General features: G+C 36.8%; 1 protein-coding gene across 2 annotated transcripts; it reads left to right on the forward strand.

The window, feature by feature from the left end:
- Positions 1-7,018: 7,018 nt before the first annotated feature.
- On the forward strand, positions 7,019-21,463 carry LOC130106309 (nuclear factor 7, ovary-like). 2 transcript variants are annotated; one of them, XM_056272378.1, is made up of 6 exons: positions 7,019-7,540; positions 9,779-9,874; positions 10,350-10,580; positions 10,667-10,689; positions 10,765-10,883; positions 20,902-21,463. In XM_056272378.1, the coding sequence occupies exons 1-6, from the start codon at positions 7,142-7,144 to the stop codon at positions 21,384-21,386; spliced, it is 1,353 nt and encodes a 450-aa protein (XP_056128353.1). In that variant the 5' UTR covers positions 7,019-7,141; the 3' UTR covers positions 21,387-21,463. The 2 variants fall into 2 exon arrangements, with proteins under 2 accessions (XP_056128353.1, XP_056128354.1); XM_056272379.1 differs by lacking the exon at positions 9,779-9,874 and having other exon boundaries at positions 7,020-7,540; positions 20,902-21,462.
- Positions 21,464-22,102: the final 639 nt, after the last annotated feature.

Genomic DNA, 22,102 nt, shown 5'->3' on the forward strand with positions numbered 1-22,102 from the left:
TTTGCCTGGAAGACACACCCTCCTCTGTGTGCAAGTTATCTTTAAACCCGAACTTTATTACCTTTTGTTTTACTTCTTTGGGGATGAGACCTTTGCACCAGTTGCACTGAGACATTTCAAATGATATCAAACATGTATAAAACGTATGATAATTATTCACATTAAACCATATCGATTTTTGGGTGAATATCTGGTGATCTCAGTGTGAGATTGAGATGACACAGGGGAGGTGATTGACTCGGGTATGCTAGTTTCTCAAGAGAGAGTCAAATGTTAATTTCCAGGAAGGTCCTTTGTCTTCTCAGGGAGTGGTCGTTCCTCAACCAGACTGCCCGCCATTTTCTAATTTCTCAATTCTTACACTTCCTAAAAAATTATCTTTTTTTTAAAAAATGCTAAAATGTAGGTCATACACACCTTGTGAAATTGGGTTGACAATCCCTCTATATTTGTAACAATATACGCACAGATTTCAATATTTAGCATGATCTCAGCAGAGGATTAAACAACTCCACAAACCGCATTACCAGCTTCACTTTTTACTAACTAGTTAAGACTTTTTGAGAATTAACAGAGGTTTAGATGTTGATTTTTTTTTTTTAAATAATAGTTTGGTTTGAAGCAGTGGCGAGGCCAGAAATATTCAAGTGGGTCTCCATAAAACAGGGTGGTCAGTGTAGCCTATGAAAACTTCATGCCAAATCACCAACAAAAAAAATACAACGCAGCAGCATAACACTCCATAACAGCAAATAACAACATTTAATAATAGCAATTAACAACATATATACTCACTATATATACACTTCAACAAACACAATACTCATCCTATTTTCTGTCAAGTAGGCCTATAAATATTTGCCTATATGAATTAATGTTTAGATTTTCTTTACTAAAAACGTTGAGAAAATGTTTGTATTTACATGTACATTTACCTTTTACATGTCCTCCTACAATTGTCTGAGACGACGGGGCTTTTGATTAAAAACGGAGATGTTCTCATCGTAATCAAGTGTCAAGGAGAATCAAAAAGAGAACTACAACTGACTTCCAGCCACACTAAGTGTGAAAACAGTTTACAAACCAGTTTAACATGATTTATTTAATACATGTACAAAAGTACTTGTTGAGAATTAACAGAGATTTACTTTTTCGGTCGACGAATCGTGCCTGGAGTTCGGGCCGGCCTTTTCTCACGTTGTATTGAGACCCGGCTCGGATATGTGCCCAAGGTTCCTGCCACTCCCTTTGCGGACCAGGTAGTGAACCTGCAAGCGCTGCCCCCTGATCAAACTACATAGATTTTATTGAAAATAATAAAGTCACCATTATGGTGATCAGTATATACTTTAGTTGAGCTCTTGACCCTTGACTTTATAACATTAGTTTCTCTCTGGCTGCTGTGACTGTGTGTTTATAAAGCACATTTATTATGGCAAGAAAACACCAAGAGGAATTTGATCAGGTGCTTTTGGCTGTAATGATAATGCCTTTGACATGTCTGATTCTCTGATCTCATCCTGTGTATAAGCTTTGAATTTATGGGTGTTTAAAATTGTATTAATCATATATCTGAGAATCTACAGCATGAGATATAGCAATCTTTCTGTTAATGATGTTACATTTGACACTGAAGCTTCAAAGAGTGTATCAAGTACGCAGCGCAATTTCCCATGAAGCTCCGTGCCAGAGTGCGTATTGTTTTCAGAGAAACACCTGATCAACGAAAAACGAAGCCTCACTTTCTTTCCAGTCACGTGAATGCTTCACTTTGTGTGTCGGAATGTTTAAACCTAGACTCTACAGGTTTTTGGAAGTTTCAGTCCATTCACTACAATTTAAAAAATATATATATATAAATAAGCCTATAGCCTATGTTACATGATCATATATTCTGACACATAAACAACATAGAAACCATAAAATATTTAGAACAATATTTACTTGCATCAAGCAACTCTGTTGGTATTTTTATAATTAGTATTAATATAATTGTTACATTTATTTTATTGCCATACTTTAAAAAGTTAATTATATTATCAGAAAAATTAACATGTAGCGTTATCAGGCTTTTATTTGTGGGTAATGGATAAAACAACTGCGCTGCGCACTCAGCTGCTCATGTACATGGCTTCTATAAATTTGACCTGCCACAAGATGGGACTGTTTTCAACACTCTTGATGCTTTGAATTTTTGCCCGAAACATTCAGGGGAAAGCATCAGTGCTTCATGAAGCTTCATTTGACCAACCCTAGTTTCTATAATCAGTTATTCCAAAGGATATTGAAATCATATAATGCATTAAAACATTTTGAACTCCTTCTTGACTCAGACACACACAGACATCAACAATCAGCATATGAATCTCAACAATGGTAAAAATCAAAAGTTTAATGTTGCAATGCATGCTGGGTTCCAGGATAAAACTCACAGCATGCACTGCAGCATGAATAAAAATATATATATATTGCCACCATTGTTGAGATTCATGTGCTGATTTTTGATATCTCTGTGTTTCTAAAGAGTATAGCCTGTACTTCAGTCCAGGAGAAGACCGAGAAACATTGATGATTTGCTTTATTTAAGAGGAGGTGATTATGTAGTTGCTGATCCAATGGAAATCTCTTTATTTAAATAATTTTTTAGTGGTCTCAAACGAAATAAGTTCTCAGAAATACTTTGCTCACATTATTAGTGCAGTATAAATATTAATTAATAAATTTAAACTGCAGTTGGTCATTTTAAGGAAGTCGGTTGACTCAAGCTTTGATTTAGTGCATGGTCTCAGTATTTAGATTACAGTTAAGATTGGATTACATGGATTACAGTAAAGAAATGTACAATTAAGCGTAAATTACTGATAAGGTCTAACAGTCATTGAGGAGCATAGACATGTTTTTATGTGTTTTTTAGTGGAGAACAGTCTTTCAACACTGCATGATGTTATTGTCAGAGTAATCAGTGCTCGGATCATTTTGTTACCTTTTGGAAAGATGTCCTCAGGACTGTTATCCAACACGTCCATGAGTGATGTGAAGCCCTGTCGAGTATCAGCCAACCGTTTTGGTTGCTACATGAACATTATAAGCTCAGCATAACCAATGTCTATGTTAAAATGTTTGCATGCAACTGTTAGTGAGTCAATATCTCCAAAAGTGTGGGTACCAGGTAAAAAGTCAACAGCAGCACGCATGAAGCCATAGGTGTCGTCATGGAACAGCTGTTCAGCTCCATGATTTGTCGATCCAAATCGTTGCAATTTGGGTTGCATGGGGGGCTCTTCCAGGTCAGACAGGTCATGTGGTGGGGTTTTTGAAACATTTGATGTAGACGCTGTTGGTTCATTAGCAGATGCCCGGTCTTTAATTAATGGTGACGTGCAAAGCTCATTAGGAGGAGATTCAGATTCAGCTGCAGGTGGTCTTGCTTTATTTGTAGGTTGCCCAAATTCATTGGTAGACTTGGTTTCCTCAGGTAGTACACTTGAAATATCCAATTTAGGCTTCTTAAAAAAATCTACTGATTGGTATTTGCGTTGCCATTTTTCAAACTCAAATCTACAAACGCGCAAATCCTACTACACTGAAAAAAATGATACTTTGGACCAACCTAAAAAATTACTGTAATTTGTTACAACTAAATTTATTAGTCTTTCTCAAGCTATATTTTTGATTTGGTTTAAACTTTAAATTTTAATTTAATAGCAATCAAAATAGTTATTCTGCTCAACAAAAAGTTAAATGACTCTGAAGCAGTGTTAAAGTTAATGAGATAATTAAGTGATTAATTGAGTGATGATTGAGCATTATTGAAGACACCTGATGTTAACAAGCAGAATCACTGAAGGAGAAAATTTTTTTTTTTAAATCACCGTTATGGTGATCAGTGTGTGTTTTAGTTGGACTCTTGACCCTTAAATCATTAACTTTTAATGTTGTTTGGCTGCTGACAGCCAGATGAAAAACTAGAAAAGGTGATCTGATGGTGTTGGTTGAGTTTTAACATAATCATTATTTCACAATCATTTGACCTGAATCAACTCATATTGAGTCCCATTTAGGTTTACTTTATTAATTATAGCAGCACTGGCCTTGTTCAGCATAATGTTTTTAGCCTTTTCAATGAAATCCAAATTATCAATTCAATAAAAAGAAAACTTCAAAACCACTTATGTTGGCGCACACAGACATCAATAATTAGCGTATGAATCTCAGCAATGGTGAGAAACAGATCACCTCTGAACATAAGCTCATTATTTATTCATGCAGCAATGCATGCTGGGAGCCATGAAGTTTTGATTGGTGGCACCCAGAATGCACTGCAACATGCTTATTATTGTCACCATTGATGAGATTCACAGGGTGATTCTTGATGTCTGTGTGTCTAAAAATGAAATAGAATCAATAAATTATTTTTTGTACATGAGACATGTTTAAAAAATATCTTTGGATTTCATTGTAAAAGGTAAAAATATTATGCTCTACAAGGCCAATGCTGCTATAATTAATAAAGTAAACCTAAATTGGACTCAATATGAGTTCAGTTATTCAGGTCAAATGATTGTGAAATAATGATTGTTAAAACACAACCAATACCATCAGATCACCTATTCTAGTTGTTCCTCCGGCTGTTTTAACTCACGTACAGCAGGCAAACAACATCTAAAGTTAATGATTTAAAAGTCAAGAGCCCAACTAAAACATAGACTGATCTCAATAACGGTGACATAGAAATTCCGGTTTTCTCCTTCAGTGATTCTGCTTGTTAACATCAGGTGTCTTCAATAATGCTCAATCATGACTCAATTAATCACTTAATTATCTCATTAATTATCTCATTAACTTTAACACTGCTTCGGTGTTACTTTAACTTTTTGTTGAGCAGAATAACTTGATTGATATTAAATTAAAATTTAAAGTTTAAACCAAATCAAAAATATAGCTTGAGAAAAACTAATACATTTAGCTGTAACAAATTACAGTAATTTTTTTAAGTTGGTCCAAAGTATAATTTTTTGTGTTTGTTATTTGCTTTAAGGAAAACTGAACAAAACAGGTTTAAATCAGAAATTGTGATTTTCACTTTAGGCCAATATAAAAATGCACTTTAAATGAACGACACAGTAGTTTCACTTTTTTCAGTTGTCCTTACGTGATAAAGATAACATTGATTCATCAGTTTCTGTTAGTACCGCCTATTCACCTTTTTATTTTGACAAGTGTATGGTATGCGCCGATAGGGAGAGGGAAAACTTCGAAACATCCATTTAATCTTTCTTTTAACAAAGTGTGATAAGATGTTTATTCTTATTCCTATTATTATTGTTGTTTATGAAATTATTTTATACATCAGTTTGGAAAATTACCAACTTCTGATGGGGTGGGCCACTCGCCACTGTTCGAAGTCGCCATTATGGTGGCCAGTGTTTGCTTTAGTTTAATGTATTTTTTTCTCTGGCAGCTGTAATTGTGTTTGTTATGGCAAGAAACGCCAGACAAAATGTGATAAGACGATGTTGCCTACTTATTGATGATAAAGATGTAATCATCATGTAAAAGTCTCATTGACTGATTTCATGAAGTATGGTTTAACCAAAAGAGAATATTTTTTTTGTTGCATTTTGAAACTGACCAGAATGCTCTGTTAATGTCCTGTTGTGTTTGTATCATACATGTTTGATGTGAAAGGGCAATTTTAAATAATTTCACTATATTTAAACTTATGACATTTAAATACAGTAAATATAATTATAATTATATTGATGCTATTTAAAGTAAAACTGAGCTCTTCTACTATACATCAAACAGTTTGAACATCATATAAGCTGATGTCTAGTTTACTTTAAAAGTTGACTCAAAGTTGGTGTGCCCACTGTTGTTCAAGACGATGTGACGACAGTTAACTGCAATTCGAACATAAGGAGCATAGATGTAGAGGTGGAAGGTAACTTGGACTTTCAAAGTTATTCAGAAATGATTCATGCAGCTTGGTTCTGAAACCAATGTTGTTATTCTACTGAATAGCATTTATTAAATTAATTCACTCATATTAGATTGGCATTTCTTTGCTGAAATTAATAGGTTGGTTGAACTTTAACACCAACTTTAAGTTTGTAAAAGCAATACAAATGAGGTTGAGTAAACTATAAAAAGTTCTGAAGGTGGTTGCCTTAAACTTTTTGTAAACCTAAATTTCTATGTTAGGAAAATTAAATTAAAAATGGAAGTTTAATTAAGTTTTATGTTTATTACTAACCAGACTGACTTTATTTACGTCACATCCATACAGAATTCTTCTTATTGAGAATTAACAGAGGTTTAGATGTTGATGTCTTATTGAAAATGTTTCATTTGAGGTCACCATCATGGGGATCAGTGTTTGCTTTAGTTGGGGTCTTGACCATTGACTTTCATTAAGTTGGTATTTATCAGCAAGTGTTTTTGAGAATATTTCTGTATTGATAAAGCAGATCAACAAGTCTGTTTAAATATCAGACAAATTACTGCTTTTCTGCAATTGATGATTTAAGGAATTGAAGCATTATTAAAAAATATGAAAAAAGATAATTTGTATCAACATTATTGATATACATTGATTCACCATCATTATTATCTTGCTTTTTTCATTGGATACTTTTTCACTCTTACTCAAGTTATTGACGTTACAATTTTTACTTCTGCTTGAGTAATTATAAGTTCTTACTTTTACTTGAGTACAGTTTTTGTTTACTCAACTCAGCTCTGCTCGTGTCTCCAAACACTGACAATCAGCATGATAAACAGACGTGTGTTTATTACTTGATAGTTTCAATGTGAGTTAACTTTGAATGCATTTTGTTAAAATTTAACCTGAAGAAACCTTGATGTTCCTTTCTGACCTGTTTAAAGGTGATCAGAAACTCCACCCTCTTACAACACTAACCAGGAAAAGACTGATTTATTTCACCTGTGTGTCATACTGACTCTCTTCTCTTTCAACAAAGGCAAACAAGAATCAGCAGAAACTCTTTCAATCAGGATCTTTGCAAAGTTTGTTTCTGAACAGACAGTAGATTTTGAGATTCTTGTGGTTATTAATTTTTGAAACCATCGTTCACAAAGTGAAAGTAACGTTTATATTGCTGAAGCTCAAAGAGTGAAAATGGGTTCACTATCTGAAGATGATATTTCTTGTCCCGTGTGTTGTGAAATCTTCAACGCTCCTGTTCTTCTGTCATGTAGTCACAGTGTCTGTAAAGAGTGTCTTCAACAGTTCTGGAGAATCAAGGAAATTCAGGAGTGTCCTGTCTGCAGGAGAAGATCCTCAAAAGATCGTCTTCCATTAAATCTTGCATTAAAGAACTTGTGTGAGTCGTTCCTGAAGGAGAGAAATGAGAAGAGTTGTTCATCAGTGTCTGAGGAGCTCTGCAGTTTACACAGTGAGAAACTCAAACTCTTCTGTCTGGAGGACAACCAGCCTGTGTGTTTAGTGTGCAGAGATTCACAGAAACACCTCAATCACACATTCAGACCCATCGGTGAAGTTGTTCCAGCTTTTAAGGTAAGACGGATTTACAGATGAGGATAAACACTTGTTTTAGCTTATGTATTATCCCACGTCTTGGATCTTGGCTCGAATGTGTCCTCACGCTGGCACTGTTGGCCTCCTGTCAGCCAGATCTGGTTCATGTGTGGCAATGATGGCAGAGCATGATCACGGCAAACAACATGAGGCCGATTGTTGGTGTGAGGAGTGTGTCCCAGATCAATCCAGTGATCATCTGCTCCAAATCAGGATTGTGATCTTAGGCCAATTAAGTCCATTTCAATGCAGTTGACTTAACTGACTTACAATTTACTTCATTTGAAATTATAACGTTTAATTTGTTATGACTTGGCATTTCAAAGTTTAATTTTAAGTAATACTACAGTTTAAAATATTTAGTTGAAGATTTCTGTGATCATTTAACCAATCATTCAATATTTCATTAATTTTGTTTATCATGGGGCATCATTTTATTAATATGGTGTCATGAAATACACAGTATTTTATTCATGTGCTGGATATTTATTTCCTTTCTCACTACTGATCGGGGAAAAAAACGGACAAATGTCTGTTGCCAAACAAAAACCATAAAAATAAAGTAAAATATCCTAATTTTAAATAAAGTGCAAAAAACGTTAACACAAATTTTCCTTAAATGTTTTACAGAAAAAAAAATGCTATTTTACAGGTATTTCCCGAATAAATTAAAATTACTGGCAGCAACAGAACATTAAACACTAACAGATCTCTCAAGATCTCAGCATCTTCACTTTTCGGGAGCACAAGGAAATTTATTGAAATTCAAAATTATTTATTTCATACTAAAGTTCTTATTGAGAGGTTTAGATGTTGATGTCACCATTATGATGATCAGTATGTGCTTTAGTTGGGCTCTTGACCCTTGACTTTTTAACATTAGTTTTTATTTTGTTGCTTTACCTGTGTGTTTCTGATACATGTTTGTTATGGAAAAAATTCAGGAGAAAATCTCATCAGAGGATGTTGGTCACATATTGGTGATGATGTCATCATCATGTAGTAACCTGATTTACTGATATCACTTAAAGTCAAATCTCTGAGTGCATTAACGGTTTAATTCACATGATTTATAGTATCCTTCTGATATTGTAGTATCAGTATTATCTGGTTTTCTAACAACTAATATCAAATTATTTAATCAGAGATTAGACTCTAGGATCAGTGAATCAAGCCACTAAATGATGATTATACCATCACTAAAAAGTGACCAACATACAGTTACAGCAGCCAGAGAAAAACTAATGTTTTAAAGTCAAGGGTCAAGAGCCCAACTAAAGCAAACACTGGTTTCAAACTTTATTATTTTCAATAAAACATCAACTCTCAAAAACAATCAACAATTCTCAATTAGAACATTACTATGAAAGAAATAAAGTCTGGATTGTAATAAGTGAAGATGCTGAGATCTTGAGAGATCGGTTAGTGTTTAATGTTTTGATTTAGAAGGTTGTGTGGGTCACCATTGTGTTGAAGAGTAGAGCTTGTGCTTCAGTCCAGGATGGGCAAGAAAACATTGGTGTTATGCTGCAAGTCATCTTCATTTATATAGCGCTTTTAACAATGAATTGTTTCAAAGCAGCTTTACAGAGATAAACATATAATTTAAGGTAACAGACTGTTTTGGCGTTATAGCGGTTCTTGAATAATGTTACTTCCAGCATGTTGCTTTATTTAACATGCAGTGATTGTGTAGTTGCTGATGCAGTGACAAATAGTTAGATTAATTCATGCATGTTAACTGCAAGAGATTCTCGTTTTACAGTGAATATGTTTGTTAGTAATAATTCAGGAAATATCTGTAAAATAACAGTGTTTTTTAAATTAGGATATTTTACTTTAATTGTAAGTGTTTTGTTTGGCAGCCGTAGCTGACAGTCAATGACAGTCAATACAGCTTTTTCTCAGTGTAGATAAGGCTCAGGTGTGGCTCAGTTTTGGGGTTTCTGGTTTACTTAAGGCTGAAAATCGGTACCAACACTAAAACCTATTCAGGCCCAGTGCAGACCCAGTTATGGGTCAGCAATTGGCTGAGACTTGGGCTATTTATGGCTCATGTGTGGCCCTTGTCTATAGCCCATATCTGTGCAACATGTGGGCCGAGGGAAAAGGGCCTGTGAGGACTGGAGCTGAACCAGAAACATTACTATGTGGGTACATCTAAGATCATATTATAGAAATCTCTGGTGTCTTATAGATTTTCTTTTTAAATTCTAGGAGGAGCTTAATACAGCACTGAAGTCCTTACAAGAGAAACTTAAACACAATAAAAACATTAAAGAAGAGTTTGAGAAAACAGTTCAACACATCAAGGTGAGAATTTATTCTTTTGGCATAAGCAAAAGTTTGATTAGAACAACTGAATTGATTTGTCGGACATAATTACATGTTCCTTTATTGACTGAAACACACAACCGTTTGTGTATAAAGATGATCAAGCGCAGACGCCTCTCTCGGCTGGTTATTCAGCAGTGGGCGGGACTAATGCTCAAGCACAAATCCCATTGGCTAGTTTGGGAGAATGTAGACAATGTGATTAATATTCATGAGCGCAACAAACTTTTATTGCAACAGTCACTGAGCTGCTGACATTATGCTTTTACCTGATGATTCATTGATGATGTGTATTTTCACCCTACAAACACAGATCATCTACTACTACCGTGCTAGTACTTCAGAAAGTTAAAGTTGTAATTAACTAACCCACATTTCCCCACTCACTCTTCATGCTGCTCCAGAATCAGTTGTGTCTTTGAGATGATTAAAGTGAATGTGATTTTGATTTCAGTCTCACGCTGAGCACACAGAGCATCAGATTAAACAGCAGTTTGAGAAGCTTCATCAGTTTCTCAGAGATGAAGAAGAAGCTACAATCACTGCACTGAGGGAGGAAGAGGAGCAGAAGAAGCAGATGATGAAGGAGAAGCTGGAGGAGATGAACAGACACATCTCAGATCTTTCACACACAATCAAAGACATGGAGGAGATGATGAAAGCCAATGACGTCTGCTTTCTGAAGGTCTGATTTCACATCATTGATTGATTGATTGATTGATTGATTGATTGATTGATTTCTTGATGATAAATGGTGTGTTTGTTCTGCAGGAGTTTCCAGTCTCAATGGAAAGGTGAGTGATCTGCTGGTGTCTCTGGTCTCTCTGGTTCTGATCCACTGCAGTTCTGACTCCTGAATGTTCCTCCAGAGTCCAGATCTCACAGCCGGATCCACAGATGGCTTCTGGAGCTTTGATTCATGTGCCACGATACTTGGGCAACCTGCCGTTCAGAGTCTGGAAGAAGATGCAGGACATCGTCCAAAACAGTGAGTCTGGAGGAGATCTGTGCTGTTACACACACACACACACACACACTGGGAATCAGGCATGGGTTTATGACACAAAAGCACTAGATTATTTCAGTTTGTAGCAAATGAAGATCATACTACTGGCATATAATGAATATTAACTCTTTTTTTGAGAATGTTTCTCTTTTCTTCATCTAGTCCAGAACAAACTCAACAGAGTAAAAGTGAAAAGATACTTGAGGCTTCATTTGTGATTCTTCAGACTGAAACACTGAAGCTCAAAATAATATTGTGAACTCAAGATCTTAAATATATATTTCAAGATCCTCAAAGAGTTTATATTATAATGTGTTACTAGAGGAACTATTGACAGTCTCTCAAGTTCATGAAGAAAATTATTAATTTTATAATCTCCTCAGAAAGGGTACAGGGTACAAGCAGGGGCGGACTAGGACCAAAAAGCGGCCCTGGACTTTCTGGCCCACAGCAGCCCACCACATTCCAAATCATAACACATTGGCCCATTAATGTGCAGAATATTTTTTTAACACCCCTTATAGCATAAATAACACAATACAAAAATAAATTATATTTAAACAATTTTTTTAAGTAACACAACATATATTAGGTCATATTTGTAAAACCAATGGGAAACAAAAAGAAGAACATTAAGACACAACATTATTAATACAAAACTATAAAGACAGCATATCAGCTAGTCAGGGGGAGCTAGAGCCATCAGAGCCTGCTGAACTGCTACTCTTCGCGCCAAATGTATAATCTGTTAATTTGAAGCATTTCACAGCATCTACCTCTAATGTTTTTTTAATGCATAACTGTTCAGCTCCACCTTTTCTTTTCTTCCCCTTTTCATCCATGGACAATTATTATTAATTATCTGCTCAGAGAAGTTCGATGTAAAGGATCAATCTCTCTCTCTGTAAATTAAGCCCGGAACACACCAAGCCGGCGGTCTGCCATCGGCCAGTTTTTGTGCGTCGGCCGACTAAGTTTTCTCAGTTGTTCCGCACCGTCGGCTGAAATTTGTCCTCGCCGGCTTTTTTTCGGTCGATTCGACATGTCGGTGAAAGAGGGAACTCTGATTGGCTGTTCAGCTTATAGTGAACGAGTCAGTCCACTGCACGAGAATAATAGCAAAACAGCGAGCAAAGAAGTCAAAACAGCACAGATAGAAGGCTGTTCTAATGTTATGTCATCTTACCTGAGTGTACCTTGGCGAATATTTAAATTTTAACATGAGAGGAGTGGAATAAAGAAAGTGTTTAGCAGGATTGATTTTCAGAACGGTAAGCACGCACTGCTTTGTTTACGGTGTGCAGCCGCCAGGTTTCTCTTTTTGTATGACGAATATAGACGAATATATCTTCAGAAATAGACAGTTGTCTCATTTACACGCAGGTGCAGAACGCTCATTCTAGCTAACAGTCGGCAGTAGTTCTCTCGGTGTGTTCAAGTGCAGTTTTTTTCCTGCGACGCGGCGATGCGAGGCGAGGCGACAACACAGTCGGCTTTCATCTGCGCTAGTTCATCGGCGTTGGCTTGGTGTGTTTCCAGGACGTGAAAGAGGGCGTTTCTCAAGATACACAATGGAGTAGACCAAACTTAACAGGGAGGGAGGGCAATACACACACACGAAACACACTCCTTGTCTGCCGCGCCCGCGCGATCGATTCCCTCATCCATTTGCATAGAAAAGAAATGTAATATTCCGTAATTTTTTATATAGGCTATATATATATATATATTTTTTTTTTTATGTGTACCGGGCCACATTGGCCAGCGGCCCACCGGGAAAAGTCCCGGTGCTCCAGATGACCAGTCCGCCCCTGGGTACAAGGATACAAACATTATGTGTACAATCATTTTCTTCTAATTTTGTAACTTATTTTGTAAAAAGTTAAGAATATTTTGTATTCCAAAAGTTACTACATGTGTTTTTTTAAGATTGTTCTCAAGACAAAACTTCTTGAAAAGAATGTTCATAAAATCATAGTTATATTATAAAATATATTGTTCAGATATACCCTGAATATATATTAGATTTTCTCTGCAACAATGTATATGATGTTGTTTAGCAGTAAAATCAGAAGATGTTCGTTTTTTTATTATTATTATAGCATATAATTGGAACTTGGCCTTATTGCATCTAAAGTCACTAATCAATGTTTTGTCATTAATAGATTTGAGGTTTTGCGTTGCCTACCCTATGAAACTACAGCACGAGAAATAAGTTTGGCACCAATCATTTATCGTGTGTAATTTTCAAACTGTGTAGTGCATAAAAGATTTTGATCTCCAGTTTTAACCAAACACACAGGCATCAAAAATCAGCATATGAATCTCAACAATGGTGACAATAAACAAAAAGTTTCATTCTGCAATGCATGCTGGGTATCACCATATTACAAAAATGGTGGTCTCAGTTCGGTTGCTCCCGAACTGTACCTCGATTCATGTGAATGTGAAAGCAACACGGACTCGGGGTGTGCACTTGTTCAGAAAGAAAAGTATCCTGTGCATGCGTTTTAGCTGATTATGATGCATTAAGTTAAATAAAACACATGTAAGGGATGATAGTGTTGATGATTTACCTTGGATACGTAGTGAGCCTGCAGTGTATTCGCATATAGCGGGTGATCAGGGCAACACATTAATGGAAATCCACAGTCTCCTCAAAAGAGTCCATTTGCAAGCAGCAGAAAGCAACCTTATGCGACACACACACACACACACACACACACACACACACACACACACACACACACAGTAAACCTGTGTTGTTCACTCAGCTGTGCATAATAGCATAGAATAAATAAAAAACACTATGTTGACCCACGATCTGTTTTCTATCATGTGCCGTGCACGTTTGCGATGACATAAAATGCACGCAAAGGCACCAGGGTTCGATAGAATCAAGTTGAGTGTAAAACCAGACCAACGCTGCAGGGGGTGCCGGGAACAAACGCGCTCGGGCTTGGACGACCCAAGTGTGAAAGCACCCTAAGTGTATATTTTCAGAGGTTGTGGTTGTTAATTTTTAGCATTGACAATTGTTTGATAGAAAACTATTAATTGTTTAATATAACTATTTTAGTTTGTTTTTTACAGATTTGCTATACCTGAACCTCAGTCTATAAACAAAAAAAATTGAGTGACAATTGACCATTAACAAAGATCACTTTATGATTTTCATTTAAAACTCTTGCAAGCATTAAAGCTGATTTGCATTTTGAACCTTTTGTTTATCAAAGTGTTTATAATGAAACATTATTGCAAATGCTTAAAGAAGCTTGCTTTAGAAAAACAAATGGGTCACAGGCCCAACTAAAGCATAATGGTGGCATACGTTTTTTGATCACTAAAACATCAACATCAACTCTCAACAATAATTTCCATTGACTTGTGACTGAAATAAAGTCAGTCTGGTTAGTAATAAGTGAAGCTGGTAATGCTGTTTGTGGAGTTGTTTAATCCTCCTCTGCTGAGATCTTCAGAGATTTAACCCTTTCATGCATGAATTATGATAACCTCAATGATGATTTTTTTAGTGTTTTTATTGCTCTTTGGGCATGAAAAACAAGATTTGATTTTTTTTTTTTAAACAAATTTTTCAAAGAGATTTTCAGATGTCCACTTGAGTGGACAGCATGCATTTATGGTTTAAACTGAAGAGATACTGTATAAAACATAACAGAATAATCAAACAGATAAAGTATGTGTATTTAACAAACTAATCAATACAATTATATCAAATCATGTGAAAACTATAAAATATATAAAAATATATATAAATCCGAAATATTGCAAAGGCAATTGACCTTAATACAAATTGCACTTTGTGTATCTTTGATATCAGAACATGAGGACGTGATTCCATCAGAATTTTCTACAGCCTGTCAAGGTACAACTGTGGAAACCACTCAGATGCTCCCTCCAGTGTGCCAGATTATGTCAATTTACCCTTATTAGCTGATAATTCTGATTATGTTCAAGATGGACACATTTCTAGCATAGCCCTCTTCTGAGAAAACCTTTTTTGATGTTACAAGAAAAGTAATGTGTTACAAGTAACATGCATTACATAATCAGATTTGTTTTAATGTTATGAGTAAAGAAATGTATTACAAGAAACATGCATTACCTAATCAGATTACTTTTTGATCTAACAAGTAATTAATTACAAGTAATGTGCATTACGTAATCAGATTACTTTTTGATGCTACGAGTAAAGAAACGCATTACAATAACGTGCATTACGAAATCAGATTACTTTTTGATCTAACAAGTAAAGTAATGCATTACAAGTAACATGCATTACGTAATCAGATTATTTTTTGATGTTACGAATAAATAAATGCATTACAAGCAACATTCATTACGTAAACATGTATGAAATGTAGCTGAAATATAGCCATTGATGCATGAGGTCCACTATAGTGGACAGGTGATTCATCAGATTTTTCTCCCAATCCAAAACTTGGAAAATTGTACTGTGATATGACTCATTAGATATTGCTTGATGCTGCAATATTTTTTTTTACCTACAAGAGTCTCCTAGGATAGAAGGAATGGGTGGGTATTCCGGAGCAACTTGGCATGTCTTACTGACCATTGGCCATCTTGGTTTGGAGGGGGAAAAAATCTAAACACAATGGCTTACAACTTGGTTGCAATGTATGGTATGATGCACCAGGTTCCACTGAAGAGATTGATGTGCAACATTTGCCATCAAAACCCTTGCAAATTCAAGAAAATGCTTTTTAAATAGCTGTCCACTGTAGTGACCACTATGCGTGAAAGGGCTAATGTCTTCTTTTATCTTCAGTTGATTTCAACTAAGGGTGTGGTTGAAGTCAGTTGTAGTTCTTGTGTTTCTCTTTTCTTTAGTCATTCTGCTTGTTAACAGCAGGTTTTCATCACTAATGCTTAATCATCCCTTAATTAATAATTGAATTATCTCATTAACTTTAACACTCTATAGATTGGGACAATATGTACTCTGAGCAGTGTTGATTTAATACTGGGGATTTTGTTGTGTACCCGTAACGTTGTAGTAATCATGAAGACTTGAATAGCTTGTTCAGGTGTGTTTGATTAGGGTTAGAGCTAAACTCTGCAGGAAAGTGGAACTCGCTGAGGACTCGTTGAGGACCGCTGGATTAATACACTCACCTAAAGGATTATTAGGAACACCATACTAATACTGTGTTTGACCCCCTTTCGCCTTCAGAACTGCCTTAAAGGAGAACTCCGGCGCAAAATGAACCTTTGGTCTAATTACACATTGTTACCTAGTCAACCGTTATCTGAGATTTGTTTCATGATTATCGAATGTAAATAGTTTTATCTCTAAAAACAGTTTAGCCTATAAAGCTAGTATAACGTTAGTATATTGGGCATAGTGTAATGACAAATAAAAATCGCTTGTTAATACCACTAACAAGGCTGAAAATAGCCCCACACTAACACGGTAGCATAATGAGGGTCCCTACCTTCAAACCGAAGCATTGAGAACTTTGTCAGTGGCCATCCCTTGAAGAAATATCTTCTTATTAAACTGTCTGGACACTGACAAAGTTCTCAAACCGAAGCATTGAGAACTTTGTCAGTGTCCAGACAGTTTAATAAGAAGATATTTTAAACATACAGTCAACTTCGCGTATACAGGCAGAAGCCATCTTTGAAATACCGTCTTTACCAGTCGATCTACGAACGCCGATTCAAGTGCGCTGGTGAGATGTGAACGAGCTATGAGTTGTGATAAGGTGAGCGCGAACAGCAGGCTTGGATCGGCGTTCGTAGATCGACTGGTAAAGACGGTATTTCAAAGATGGCTTCTGCCTGTATACACGAAGTTGACTGTATGTTTAAAATATCTTCTTTTTCTTATTAACCCTTTAAGTGTCACCCCCCTTTTTTTGAATATACATGAAAATGCACATTTCGAACTTAAATGGTTGTAATTCAAGAATGCTTTGGAATATAGACGTAAGATTGGTCTTGTTTTAAAGAAGACATTTGGCAGATTCTTGTAGAAGTGAAATAAATTAAGAAAGTGAAACAGAAAAAAAGTTATAGAAGTTTGAGTTTATGAAAATGTACAATGTAAAATTTTTAATTATTCATATTTTATATAAAATATATATTTTCAAAACCTGGGCGACTCTAAAACTGCAAAAAAATCAAAGCCAAAAATCTGAACAAGTTGTGTTTCAAATTTTAGGTTGATATCTCAAAAAATGAGCTTTCAGTAAGATTTTGTTTGGGCGCAGTACCAAACTTTTTCACTAGATGACAACCAGACTCCATCACTGCCCATATAAGGGCCCCTCCATTTCCATATGTGTTTTGAGTGATATGAACCATTATTTCCACAATTTTCATACAATTTATGAAGTAGACATCCTATTCAGAAGTAATATGAGAAGTTTGGCAGATTTTGATATGATTTCAACCTCTAAGAAACATAAAAAGAACACGCATGTGCGTTTCAGCTTCCTGCCACATCATATAATTTTTTTCTTTATATATAAAAAAAAAATTCAGACCTTTTTTTTTTTAATAATTGAATGGATGCTATCTTTTGAACTCTTGGAATGAAAACAAACTGAGGTTTCTACCCTTCTTTCATGATTTTTCATGTTCATCACTATTTCAAAATAAAGGTCTAAGAGTATGAAAATATTATTGTTGCAAATTGATAAATTACGGCTCCTCTGTAATTTATTTTGAAAATCAATCACCAAATATGGAAACTAGAGATTGTAAGCTTTCAAATGATATATAGTTTGTCAAGATTAGTTTAGGTTTAGTATAGGATATTACTGTTTTAAAAATGTAAAGAATTTGGGCCCACCGGTGGGCCCGTGACACTTAAGGGGTTAAACTGTCTGGACACTAACAAAGTTCTCAATGCTTCGGTTTGAAGGTAGGGACCCTCATTATGCTACCGTGCTAGTGTGGGGCTATTTTGAGCCTTGTTAGTGGTATTAACAAGCGATTTTTATTTGTCATTACACTATGCCCAATATACTAGCGTTATACTAGCTTTATAGGCTAAACTGTTTGTAGAGATAAAACTATTTACATTCGATAATCATGAAAACAAATCTCAGATAACGGTTGACTAGGTAACAATGTGTAATTAGACCAAAGGTTCATTTTGCGCCGGAGTTCTCCTTTAATTCTACGTGGCATTGATTCAACAAGGTGCTGAAATCATTCTTTAGAAATGTTGGCCCATATTGATTGGATAGCATCTTGCAGTTGATGGAGATTTGTGGGATGCACATCCAGGGCACGAAGCTCCCGTTCCACCACATCCCAAAGATGCTCTATTGGGTTGAGATCTGGTGACTGTGGGGGCCATTTTAGTACAGTGAACTCATTGTCATGTTCAAGAAACCAGTTTGAAATGATTCGAGCTTTGTGACATGGTGCATTATCCTGCTGGAAGTAGCCATCAGAGGATGTACATGGTGGCCATAAAGGGATGGACATGGTCAGAAACAATGCTCAGGTAGGCCGTGGCATTTAAAAGATGCCCAATTGGCACTAAGGGGCCTAAAGTGTGCCAAGAAAACATCCCCGACAACATTACACCACCACCACCACCAGCCTGCACAGTGGTAACAAGGCATGATGGATCCATGTTCTCATTCTGTTTACGCCAAATTCTGACTCTACCATCTGAATGTCTCAACAGAAATTGAGACTCATCAGACCAGGCAACATTTTTCCAGTCTTCAACTGTCCAATTTTGGTGAGCTCTTGCAAATTGTAGCCTCTTTTTCCTATTTGTGCCTATTTGTTCCATAGGGACCTCGTTGTGCGTTTCCTTAAAGGGGCCAGGAGGCTGAACCCATCTCAACCCCCTTCTATACCGGCCTGGGACCTTTGCACGGTCCTCAGGGCCCTGAAGGGACCCTCTTTCGAGCCACTTCAGTCGGCTGACCTAAAGCCTCTTTCGCTGAAGACCGCACTCCTGCTAGCCCTAGCATCGGTCAAGCGAGTTGGTGATTTATAAGCACTCTCTGTGAGTGCTTCCTGCCTTGATTTCAGGCCCAACGACTCTAAAGTTGTCCTCAGGCCAAGACATGGCTATGTTCCTAAAGTGCTCTCGACTCCGTTCAGAGCTCAGGTCATTTCTCTATTAGCTCTTCCACCTTCGGAAAACGATGGAGATGTATCTCTACTCTGCCCTGTCAGGGCCCTTAGAGTCTATTTAGAGCATTCTGCCACATCCAGACAGTCAGAACACCTCTTCATATGCTTCGGCGGCCACACCAAAGGGCTTCCAGTCACCAAGCAGAGACTACTCAATGGATAGTAGATGCTATCACTTAGTCTACGCTTCTATGGGCCATCCTTGCCCTATTGGCATTAGAGCTCATTCCACAATAGTTATAGCCTCATCTTGGGCCTGGTCCAGTGGTATACCAATTGAAGACATTTGTGCAGCGGCCGGATGGTCCTTACCGTCCACAATTGTGAGATGCAGGCTCGAGTTCCTTCTTTATAAAGTCCTTGGCCTTGGGGGAGCCCAAGCCTTTAATTACCCCTCTGCTGGGCACGACATGGTCTCGCCCCATGGGGTTTTGACTTTAGCTCTACTATTTAACCTCGTTCTTCAAGCCCTAGGTTATAGTTTAAGGGACGAAGTGTTAAGCTGATAGCACTGCATTTTAGAAATGGGTTCCCATAGCGTATAGCTACGCACTACGAGAGACCTTCTCGAAAGTGAACGTAATGCTACTAACGTAACCTCAGTTCCCTAAGAGTAAGGGAACGAGTATTGCGTACCCTGCTGTGCGATTACATTTGGTACAGGTGCTTTCGCTTCAGTCGATTTTAACCTGACTCCTATGGCAAAATGGCCCGTTTTTATAACCAGTAGCCACGTCCATTCTGGCGGGCTCTGGCACGAAGCACCATAATTGGTTGAAAAGAGGCAATTCCTTATGTATTAAATATATTGTAATATATTAAACACAATATACGATTCTAAATATTTTTCTGAATATTTAAACCATTTAATATATTGATCATAAATACATTTATATTTTCTTTCGATAAGGGATATAATGAGAAAATATTTCTTAAGATGTTGTTATTGGTATATTTGAGAACTTGAGAATTTAAGAAAGTGAAAGTGTCATGACATGTACCTGGAATTTGTGCTCTTTATTTCACCCGTCTGTCACAAGCATGTTGAAGCAGGGAAGGATGCAGGATCTAATTTGCAGCAGTGTTTATTTAAACAAACTCAAAAACTCATAAACAGGATCAAAAGAAACATGAACAGAACAACCTACTAAAATGCAGCGACGACAGCCAAGAAACAGACTTAAGCACAGGGCTTAAATACTCAGAATAGATCAGGGAAACGAGACCCAACTGGGGCAAATTAACTAACGAGTAATTAACAAGACAACAGGTGAAAGGGATCAAATTAACCTAGAAACAGACAATCAAAGAAAGGAAACAGATTAAAAAAAGCAAACTCAAAACAAACAAACACTCAAAGTGACACCATCCAAGTGGACACACACACACACACACACTGGGAACACACACTCGGAACACAGCCAAGTGAGAGTGGAAGAGAGCGATGTTCATTCACTCTGATTTAAAACTATTTAAAACAAATACAAACAAATTAAGACCCAGTTTAATGAACATGAAAGATGATGCTGAACAGAATTTTTACAGATACAGTTTTTCATCCCAACAGCTCTGATTGTTTGATTGTGATTTTAACTTTTCCAGTTTATCAGATTCTCTTGATGAGACACAAATATTTCAATCACACATTTAATGTTTGTCGCTGAAGCCATTAAACCCTGCTAATAAAAATTAGTGTGGAACTAAAAACAGTGTCAGTGATCCGAGAAAAATGTCTGACGGGGTTTATCAATAGGACAAGTGTCATAATTCATAATAATCTGTGTATGGTTCACTCTTGATCATTATATGAACACCAGAATAAAAGCATCTATTGATTGTGTCTCATCAGCTCCTGTGATTCTGGATCCAAACACTGCAAATCCATTTCTCATCCTGTCTGATGATCTGACCAGTGTGAGATGGAGCGAGAACAAACAACCTCTTCCTGATAATCCAGAGAGATTTGACTGGTATCACTGTGTTCTGGGTTCAGAGGGTTTTAACTCAGGAACACACAGCTGGGATGTGGAGGTCAAAGAGAGTTCATACTGGTGTCTTGGAGTAACTACAGCATCAAACCAGAGGAAGAGACGTGTTTTCTTTAACACTGATGTCTGGTGTGGACGGTACGGACTGTCTGGGTCTGGTTTTCCTGTTGAACAGGATCTTGAGCGTGTGAGAGTTGATCTGGACTATGACAGAGGAACGGTGTCATTCTCTGATCCTGTAACTAACACACATCTACACACATTCACAACCACCTTCACTGACACACTCCTTCCATTCTTCTGTTGTTCTTCCTCTTTAAGGATCTTACCGGTCAAAAGTCAGTAAAAGTTTCACCTGTAGGTCTGGATTGAGTTTCTTTCATCTTTTACACTCATCATGTTTCCAATATTTGTATGTGTAAATCTTCTCAGAAATGCTCTTAAAGCGATTGTTCATTCAAAAATGAAAATTATTTTATCATTTACTCTCATGTTGATCCAATCTTGTATGAGTTTCTTTCTTCTGTTGAAGATAAAAAAATGTTTTTGCGTCTCCTCTCCTCTGGATGTTAGGAATAGATAGAGGAAAGAACAGGGCGTCGGGGGCGGGGAATTGTCCGGAAGGAGCAGAGGAACGTTAAGCAAACAGTCGCTTTGAGTGATGGGCGGCAGGAAGTGTGGGCGTCGGTCTCTCCTCTTTTGCTCCTCCCATTTACATACTGGCTCCGCCCTAAAGCCACACCCACCAGAGTCATTCCAGTGTTGTTCTGTGGTTTGCTCCCTCTTCCTGTCTGTTATTTCTAAACTCTGTATCCACTGGCTGAGCTCTGATGCTCGTCTCTGATTTTTACACGTTTATTTTAGATTTTTCGTGTCACCTTCGGCGTCTGTCCCCTCCAAACTTCTTTAAACAAGGACTCTTCCTTTTCAGTCCTAATTTCCACGTCCCTGCCGTAGGGTCCTCGCTGTAGTGTTTAGCCATCCTACATGATTTTTTTAATCCAAATCCAAATTATGGGTTTAGCCTGTTGTGCCATTTCATTGGTGTTACATATACACTAT

Source organism: Rhinichthys klamathensis, unplaced genomic scaffold, assembly GCF_029890125.1.
Source record: "Rhinichthys klamathensis goyatoka isolate OS25496 unplaced genomic scaffold, OSU_Roscu_1.1 h1tg000336l_1, whole genome shotgun sequence".
Lineage (NCBI taxonomy): Eukaryota > Metazoa > Chordata > Actinopteri > Cypriniformes > Leuciscidae > Rhinichthys > Rhinichthys klamathensis.